At 41.4% G+C, this 10383-nt stretch overlaps 1 protein-coding gene across 1 annotated transcript; it reads right to left on the bottom strand.

Annotated features, from left to right (window-relative positions):
* Nucleotides 1-7858: 7858 nt before the first annotated feature.
* Nucleotides 7859-9116, bottom strand: LOC145089528 (uncharacterized). The gene is made up of 2 exons (XM_079027953.1): nt 8762-9116; nt 7859-8325 (listed from the first exon to the last, which is right to left on the bottom strand). Exons 1-2 carry the CDS (start codon nt 9114-9116, stop codon nt 7859-7861), a joined length of 822 nt encoding a protein of 273 aa, XP_078884079.1.
* Between the last annotated feature and the right edge of the window lie 1267 nt (nt 9117-10383).

The raw sequence follows: 10383 nt of genomic DNA on the forward strand, positions 1-10383 counted from the left end.
GTGCTTATGGGTTTCAGTTTTGGTTTCAGGTACTCAGTTTTAAAAAGAGGAGCTCGGAGAGGTTGCAGTGCACACACCATAGACAGTTAGCCTGGGGAATGTTTTACTCTGTTAATGAGATTATGTTTTGAATTTAATACTCGAAGATTATGTTATGAGTTATGATTCGTTTTTATAAACATGTTTTAGTAATGTTTTAAAAGAAATTTTTAGTCGTGATTTTTGGGTCGTTACAAGTTGGTATCAGAGCCTTGGTTTGAGGGATTCGGGCGCACTCCCGAGTGTGTCTGAACTCAAACTAAGGAAGTGGTATAAAGTTTTCAAGAGAAAAACCATGGTTACAGAAGAATTTTGAGAAAAGAAAACAATTTTAGAAAAAGTATAAAGAAAAGAGTTTTAGAAAAAGCGAAAAGAGTTTTGAAAAGAGAAAAGGGTGTGGTGCATGCAATCAGCCGAGCTCAAGTAAGTACTCCCAAATTACCCATACAAGTTTATGATTATCAGTTTCAGTTTCAGTTTTAGTTCCAGTTTCAGTTCAGTTTCAGCTTCAGTAGAACAGCATGCTAGTATAGGACTAAGGATCTAGGAGGATGCCTTATGTGCCTGCTTATATGTTTCAGCCTTATGAGAATTGCATGCTAGTAGTGAGTAGACAGTAGTAGGATAGCCTGTTTAGGTTATGCATGATAGTATGAGCCAACAATGTATGCTAGTACAGTTTCTCGTTATGAGAATAGATTTGCTTGAGTAATTTCTTGTGTCCGAATGCTGCTTTCTTTGTGCTTTGTGGGACTCTGAGTGATAGGAGTTAGCCATTAGGTGAATACGTCACATCACATGTGAGTAGGGTTGAATAATCTCATAGTGCTGGATTTGGCCCTATTGCGCAGCTCTTGTCTGAGTCCAATCGTTGTAGGGACGAGTCTTTTACTCGAATGATTATCCGAGCCTCATTGCATGTGATGGTATTCAGGTGGTGGCTAATTGGCATTACAAGGAGGCCCTCAGCAGCTGAGGACTGGTTGGGTGGAGTCAGAAGTTCCCTAGGGCAAGCCTAGGAAGGTAGTAGCAGAGATCAGTAGCAGTAGAGTGACTTGGTGGAGTTGAGGAAGTTCTTGAGGAAAGTACGGATAGATGTGGAAGGTAGTATGGGCCCGTACTACTGAAAGCAAAGGATTCGTACTCAAATCAAGAGGGGCTGAGACAAGACCAGGGAACTTTTAGGGTGTGTGTGAGAGATCCCTCAGTAGCAGTCAGTATTGATCAGTAGAGTGTTATGTGTCCAGCATGGTGACGTTGCGCGAGTTACCAGTTAGCAGTTCAGGTATTAGGGAGGGATCTGGCTCAAGTTCTAAAGCCGGGCAGCTTGATGATCAGATGAGGGATTTCATTTCTGCAGAGATCATGTGCAACATCATCGATCAGACTCCAGTGATTTTTGGTTCGGTTAGAGAGGCCATCGAGGAGCTTATGGACAGTCATCTGGAGGCCTTTAGGGTCGGGATAGTTTCAGGACAGATTGGGGCTCGTATAGAGCCTGATGCTTATGGAGTTCAGGGTGGTGTCGACAAGGTAACGCAGGAGCGAGAGACGGGCAGGGAATCGGAAAGGAAGAGGAAAATAGATGAGACTCAGGTAGCCACAGGTTCGGGTAAGAGGCCCAAGGGGTCGGATTTGAGGACGAGGGACTATCATAGTCGCAGTCGATGCGGGAAGTACGGTAGGACACACCTGGGTGCGTGCAGGCATAGAAATGGTGGCGATGTCGGATGTTTCAAGTGCGGCCAGATTGGCTATTTTAGCAGGGATTGTATTGTTACCATCGCCCATGGACTTGATCCGATATGTTTCCATTGCAGTCATAGGGGCCACAAGAAGGCCCACTATCCGAGTTTGTATACAGCAGGGCAGGTGCCAACTCCTGCCCTTGGGACTTCAAGTACCGCCAGTGGTTGCCGAGGCTGGGCAAGGGCGCCCACGACTCGGAGCCGAAATTTCCGGTTGATTTTAGCAAGGATTCGAGCAGCGCCAAGTGAAGGAGGTATGTATCTTTTACCTCCCTGTCAATTATTATTCATGATATTATTGTTATGTTGCTGAATTGATGTCAATAAGCATGTGTTGGGGTATTATATTACCTGCTTGTGACGAAGTTTTATGCCATCTGCATACCTTGGAATTGAATGGTGAATTGGAGGTCGTCCCCTCTAGATCAGGTTACTTCGGATACAGTAACTGTAGCATGTATGTGTAAGATTCAGTAGTGCCTTACTACTTGCGGAAGGTGTTAGTCAGGTAATGATCAGTTATATTCTCAGTAGTGATAATCCAGAGTTTTTAGTGGAGTAGCTAGCGGTTAGTAGGGAAGTGGGTTGGGGATGTGCACCCCAAACGTAGGTTCTCGGGATGTAGTCCCTAAAGCAAATACAGTTAAGGATCGAAGGGTGCTCGGTTAGATAGCAAGAAGGGTGCGGATCTGGTAAGAGTTAGTTGGAGCGCCGGCAGAGGTAAACGTTGGCGGACAACATATCGCCCTTTTAATGGAAGGAAGGTTGGGAATACTTTCGACAAGTGAGTAGTAAGGAGTTAGCCGAATCCAAGTGGGAGAGAACCCTCCGAGTATACAAGGATAAGAGCCACGTAGACCCAGAATGAGTGCGCAGCCTCTGAGAAGAAAAGATAGTAGCACAGTGATTGATGGATTGAGGAGTTCAGAATTGGGAGTTTGAGGACCTTCCCAACAGATAGTTCATGTAATTGAGATGGTTAGAAGCTGGTTGGGAATCCAGGATTGGAGGACCACCTGTAGGGCTCAATTGAGTCAGAATGAGGATCCTGAGAACGGTTAGCAAGAGTTGCTTTCGTATTAGTAGCCAGTGACAGAGTCAGCATGCAGAGTTGTGTAGATTTAGGAGTTGGGAGTTTGGAAACTTCCTAACAATAGCTTCTTGTATCCAGATTAGTAGACGGTTGGTTTGGGAACCAAGTCGAAGAATTCCTCGATGAAGCGCTAAGTATATCAAGGATATAGGATGTCGAGGTTGATGCAGTATTTAAAGACCGAGGGCTGGTTTTGAGAAATCAGGATGAGGAATCACTAGCAGGACTAGGGATAGTCAGGATGTCCTCAGATAGTAGTAGTATTGTTGTAAGTCTGCGAGGGTAGCTGTAGCATTCACTAGCAGTCTGATAGTAGTAGTAGTGTTGTAAGTCTACGGGGGTAGCCGTAGCATTCACTAGCAGTCTGATAGTAGTAGTAGTGTTGTAAGTCTGCAGGGGTAGCCGTAGCATTCACTAGCAGTAAGATAGTAGTAGTAGTGTTGTAATTCTGCGGGGGTAGCCGTAACATTCACTAGCAGTCATGTAGTAGTAGTAGTGTTGTAAGTATGCGGGGGTAGCCATAGCATTCACTAGCAGTCAGATAGTAGTAGTAGTGTTGTAAGTCTGCGGGGGTAGCCGTAGCATTCATTAGCAGTCAGATAGTAGTATAGGGTTGTAAGTATGCGGAAGTAGCCGTAGCACTCGTCTAGTTAGTAGATAGCATGAGCGCGTTATTTGGATGCGGGGGAAATGGTAGTACCCACCAGTTCGGGTGCAGCAGTGAAGATATGGGAATCCACGGGTTAGATTTCAGATTTCCCAAATGGTTCAGTTATGGTTAAGTCGGCGATTCGACAGTCGGATCGTCACCACACTTATGAGATCAGAGTAGCAGTGGACCGTTGGGGTTCGGGTATGTTAGGGGCTACCGTTAGTTTGAGAGCCATCATGTTGTTAGTCGTGAAATTGATGATGTCAGGATGTGACGTTTGGACCTGATCGGTGGATCGGGAGGTTGATACAGCCACAGTGACAGGATAACTAGTGGAAACTAGTTCCAGAGAAAGATTTCGTTCAGCAGTCGTGGGAGCAACTAAGTGAGGAGTCTTTTGACTCCACAGTTGAGTTGGAACTCGGTGTTGCAGATAACCGACAAAGGATTGGTAACCAGGAAGGTCTTGAGATAATTCGAGAAGTAGTGTTTCATGCAGTTCAGTGTTTCAGGTGTATTCAGAATTTCAGGCATGTTTAGTGTTTCATGCAGTTCAGTGTTTCAGGCATGTTCAGTGTTTCATGCAGTTCAGAGTTTTAGGCATGTTCAGTGTTTCATGTAGTTCAGTGTTTTAGGCAGCTCAGTGTTTCAGGCAGTTCAGAGTTTCAGGCATGTTCAGTATTGTAGGCAGTTCAGTGTTCGGATTGTTTCAGAGTTTTGGACAGTATTAGTATTTGTGTTGAAATTCCAGTAAGGACGATATAGTTGGTTGATTTGGGAATGGCAAGTCCCTCTCAGCAGGATCAGTTAAGTCCTCTGCCAAGTATAAGTGATCTGCAAGGGTAATTAGGCAGGTAGCCTTTCTTTCGGGAAGGGAGACTCAAGTTTTTCGAGGTTGAGTAGTCAGATGAGAGATAAAAAGGCTAGTTCCAGCAACATCGATTCAGTATGGGTGGCAGAATGGATAGAATGGTTATAGATAGTCGAAGTACCTTCAGAAGTCGCTGAAAGCGACTGTGAGATTGCGATGGGGTGTAGTAACTGGTAGGAGTCCGGTAAACCAGATATGGAGGCATCAGTAAGGACCAGGGCGGTCTCGGTTCATCCGGAAGGCGGATAAGGGAAAACATAAATTTTCAGTCAGTGGCAATAATGGAAATCAGACTATGGTAGAATTCGACTAGTTGATTGATGGATACTCAATGCTAAATAGCGAAAAGTGTCCGGTGCATAGCCTATGGTAAGCAGTAAGTGGGTTGTGAAATAGTTGACCATAGTGGACTTCGAGGACGAAGTCTAGTTTAAGTGGGGGAGATTTGTAACGCCCTGTTCTAAAATATTCGTTTATGGAATTTCGAGGCCAAGGCCAGGGGCGTTTTAGTCCTTTATTAATTTGGAGTTATTATTCGAGAAGTTACCGGGTCGGGTTATGTTGTTAGAAGCGTAGGATTTCTCACCACCTTTCTGTGGAAATAAAGTTCATCAGAAACGGATCTTGAATGAAGGAGTTATGACACTTTGAAGATTTGGCAAGAATGGCCCTTAAAGAGAAAAGTTTGCATAGAAGACCATTCATGCATGTTTGTAACATGCGTGGGTACGCCCAGCGTAGGCTGGGTTACGCCCAGCGTAATGGGGCAGCTTGGTCACGGATGTCCAAGGCGTACGCCCAACGTACCAGGAGGTACGCCCAGCATACGCTAAAAAGTTATGAAACCCTAATTTTGGATTGAGCATTATATAAAGGACATCATGGTTCCAACCCTAGCCCCCATATGAGCCTCCCCAACCTCAGAAGAAACCCTAGAACGTCCTTACCTTCATTTTATGAGATCTTGACCTTGGAGAACCCATTTTGGTGGATTAAAGCTTGGAAGCAAAGAAAAGAAGATTGGCAAGGAGGAACCTTTGAAGCTAGAGCTTGTAGATCTGGGATAAGTGCTTCATTTCGGACCTTTGCAAAGTAAAAAGTCTTGATCTTGATGATTTACCTCTTAGATCTCCTTAGTGCAAGTTTATGGACCTTTTTGGTCCCAAGATTGGGACTTTATGACTTAAGCTCGTTTCTAGGACCAGGGTTGCCTCCCTTAGAGTCATATGAGTCCCAGAAGCAGTAGAGTTTCAACCTTTGTGGTCCTATTAAGTCCATGCATGAGATCTAGTCCCCTTTATGGAAGTAGAAGAGTGTTTTGAGAGTTTGGGTTGGTTTGGGCCATATAAAGTCACCAAGTCAGTGACTTTATGGCTTAATGCATAGAATAAGACCTAGATCTAAATTTATGGCTCTTGAGTCGGAGTATTAAGCACTTAAATGAAAAGTGTCTTAACAGAATGAGTACGCCGAGCGTAATTGCAGGTACGCCCCGCGTACTCTCTAGCAGGCCAGTACGCCCCGCGTAGCGCAATCAGTTGGGCTTATTGCATTTTGGGCCTTGGTGTAGGCTGAGTTGAGACTTAGGGTCCTTGGGCCTTATTAGGCCATCAGAATTCAGTTGTTAAGGACCAAGGTTTATCATTGGGCTTAAGTAAGGTCCAATAAAGGGCTTTGGGCCCAAAGGAGCAAATTGGGCCATTAGTGGGCCTTTAGCGGGGCCATGTATGGATTTGGAAGGAATTGAGGGTTTGGGGTATATTGTGACCCATGCCATAGCAGGGGTAAAATGGTCATTTTACCCATCAAAAGATTCCCCTTTTGATTTAGTGTTTGACTTGTCATGATAGCCGGAGAGCAGCCGGGACAGTAGTCGGGGATCTTTCATTCGAGTTTTCAGCAATCAGCATTTCGAGGTGAGTTTCCTTCCAGTAGGAACGGGTCTAAGGCCACAATGCCGGCCCATTTAGCTAGCAATAGTTGCCGGACTTCGGTCCGATGCAGTAGTTAGTATGTTTAATGCCTTCGTAGCTCAGACAGGATTTATGTGTTATGTGTTCCGGGTCACGGCCCGATGCAGTATGCAGTATATGTGTGTTCATGTTAGTTGATATGTTTATGTTATGCTTTGTTCAGTTAGTTTCGGACTTCGGTCCGATGTAGTTAGTCCGGACTTCGGTCTGATGTAGGGGACAAGGTCCCAGTCAGTTTTCAGACTTCAGTCCGATGCAGGAGGCAAGGCCCCAGTTAGTCCGGGCTTCGGACCGATGCAGTTTCCGGACTTCGGTCCGATGCAGGGAACATGGTCCCAGTTAGTCCGGGCTTCGGCCCGATGCAGTTTCCGGACTTTGGTCCGATGCAGTGGGCAAGGCCCAGTATGTGTTTTATATGTTGTATGTTATGTGGTAGTTTGGGGGAGCTCACTAACGTTCATGCTTACGGGTTTCAGTTTTGGTTTCAGGTACTCAGTTTTCAAAAGAGGAGCTCGGAGAGGTTGCAGTGCACACACCATAGACAGTTAGCCTGGGGAATGTTTTACTCTGATAATGAGATTATGTTTTGAATTTAATACTCGAAGATTATGTTATGACTTATGATACGTTTTTATAAACATGGTTTAGTAATGTTTTAAAAGAAATTTTTAGTCGTGATATGTGGGTCGTTACAATAGGTGTTGATATGAAGTCACATTACACTGAGAGATTAAAGGAGATATAAATCACTAGTGATAATGAATGTAAGTTCTGTTTATGCTTATGTTTCTGTATTGACGACGACATCCCAAATGTTTTAAAATGAATACAAATATTTTTCTTCGGAAATGCTTTGATAACGTATTTATCATATTTTATTGGGAACAAACTCCGCTACATTTTTATTAAAAGAGGTACTCTGATTTTTATAAAGCATAAACAAAATCGGTCTTTTCTGGCCGTGAAAATGGGGATGTCACAGTTGGTATCAGAGCATTAGTTTAAGCGAACTAGTAATATGGATTTATTTCTAGACTTAAACTTAGAATGCTAAGAAATGATTGTGAGGAGTGTGTCTTAGGTAATACACCTGAATAGACACAAGCACTAGCTTATTTAGTGAAAATGCCTAACATGCTTTTATGTGTTAAATGATTTATGATGCTAAGGCCTCGTTTGATAGTTGCTGATTGAGAAAGTATTGACTGAGAAAGGTCTGTCTGGGTAAGAAATCCTGATTGGGTAAGAAATCTTGTTGTTTGATTGTACATCTGACTGAATGTGCTGAGTGATGAAAAATGACCATTTTACCCTGCTGTTATATATATTGATGGATTAAATTGCTGAATAATTATAAAAACATACATATTGTCATACAAAATCTAAATTACACACAAATAAAAAATGTCATACAAAATGTAAATTAAACATAAATAATTTAATATCCAAATAAAAACATAATGAAATTTGAAATAACATAATTTAATGTAAAGTAGGTGAAAGTAGTCGATTTGCAATCTGATCATGCAAAACACGCATATATTCAACAGCTTTTGGACCCCATTCTATGCCTTGTATGTTTTCTCTATCAATTCCCCCACCTTGGACGTCAGGAGTAACCATAGTGTCCTCCTCAAAATTTCTAAACAAGTCATCTTCTATATTGTATTTCCTTATAAAATTATGGACCGCGACATAAGCAATGACTATGTCTCTTTGCACTGTAAAAGGATAAGGAGCCATTTGTTTTAAGATTGGGAATCTCGCCTTCAATACACCATAAGCACGCTCAATAACATTTCTAAGTTGTGCATGAGCATGATTGAACCTTTCTTCTCTAGTTAAAGGTCTGCCTCTTCGAAAATCGGCTAACCAATACCTAGTATTGCGGTATGGAGCCATAAACCCACGAGTGTATGTATATGCGGCATCACAAAGGTAATATTTATCTGCAAAAGAATGTGACACATTATATAATGACACGTATTATATAAAGAAGATAGATAATAAAAATTATATAAAGATTACAAACCTGGTGGAGGAAATGGAAATCCAGAAGTCGAATTGAATGCAACTTCTTTCAAAACTCTTGAATCATGTGCTATACCCTCCCATCCAGTCCAAACAAAGGTGAATATCATATCAAAATCACAAATTCCTATTACATTTTGAAAACATTCTCCTTTTCCTCTTCCTCTATAACGAGTTTGTTGATCAACAGGTACAACCGCATGTACAAGAGTTCCATCTAATGCACCAATTGCTCCGGAAAAAATATTTTTAACCGCCTATGTCGTTCCGAGTTATGTCTTGTTGGGTTAGGAGTTGTTGGTACTATAATTTCTTTTGCAAAACACATCGTTCCTGTTAGGACCTCGTGAAAACATTGATGAATCGTTTGTGTGGAGTGATGAAATCTTCCCTTAACCGCACGAAAACGTTCATTATGTCTTATAACATGTAAGAAGATAGCCATCTTCTCTTCAATGCTTATTGTCCTACTAGATTGCAACCAATTTTTTTGGGTAAAATGGTTGCATAATAATGCAAATGCCTCTTGTGTAAGACGCATCATATCGAAACATTGTGTAGGGTCTCCGTACATCAAATCTTGTGTATATGCATACCTGCTTGAATCGTTATCTCTAATTCTATGAATTCTGATTAGTCTATGCCGGTTTGACCTCAACCAATAAAACACAAGTAAAAGAACAGCTACAACTTCACCATCAGAAACCATACTTGATCTGTTACAAACAATTAGGTAACACGTTAAAGTAAAAAAAAATGCACCAAAAAAATGAGTAAACAACATCAAAAGTAACAAAAGTCATATAACAAACATTATATAACAAAATACTAGTAAACCAAAAGGTCATCAAACATAGGATCCAAAAAACTAGTAAACATCATCCAAAAAAGTCATCAAACATAGGATCCAGATTACTAGTAAACATCATCAAAAAAAACTAGTATCCAAACTTTTCTACCCGCGCCTATCAAAGGTAACCATACTTCCTACCCGCACCCATCACCCACGACTCACAACTACTATGCGAAAGTCGTAACCAAACTTTTCAAAAATCAGCACTTTCACCAAATAGCAAAAGAGCGGTCTTGTGTCTTTCATCTTCTTCTCCCCATTCCATTTTGTTCAATTTCTCCATACACGCATCAACATCCTTATCCATTTCACTTTTTTCAATTCTTTCATTTTTTTCCACTAACGACCTTGCAAGCTTGACAATCTCCTCTTCAACTTCTAATTCCCTTGCATCTATTTTTTTTCCACCAACTCTTTTGTTTCCACCAACTTCCTTATTTTTTGAACGCCTTGAAGATTCTTCACTTGCACCTACGTGTTGTGTTGAGGTTTCCATTGGAACATCATCATCAAAATCATGGGGACTAAACTCTTCTACAGGACGAGGGAGCGTAGAAGATGGCCCCCAACTTTAAAATCCGGTTGATGTCGACCCTTCAAATAGTTGGGTGCAAAGATCAGGGAACAATAGGGGTTTAGTTTTCAATGACAACACGAACTTGTTCAACTGTTTACAATTTTTATAAATAGTAGTATATGTTATAAAAATAATCATAATAGTATTGATTAAAAAAATAAATTTAATCAAATAGTATATGTTATAAAAATAATCATAATAGTATTGATTAAAAAAAATATTACCTTCCCCTCTTCTTTCCATTGTTCATCGGTCAAATTAAATTTATTTTTTATAGGATCATATATATTGCCGGTTTTGTTTTTGAGTTTCACCCAAGCAACATACTTTGATTTGTAGTAGTCAAAGTGGTTTCTCATTTGCTTCTGATCAACCTCTTTACCGTGTTCGTTTATCAATTTTTCGCGTATTGTCTTCCATGAACTTGCCTTAAGCCCAGAACCCTCACGACCATTAGTGGTTAGTTCATGGATACATGCGTCAAGAAAAGTTTTGTCCTCACTCTCGTTCCAAACCAACATCCTAAAACATTAATATTTAAAGTAA

Source organism: Lactuca serriola, chromosome 2, assembly GCF_051521515.1.
Source record: "Lactuca serriola cultivar US96UC23 chromosome 2, Lser_US96UC23_V15, whole genome shotgun sequence".
Lineage (NCBI taxonomy): Eukaryota > Viridiplantae > Streptophyta > Magnoliopsida > Asterales > Asteraceae > Lactuca > Lactuca serriola.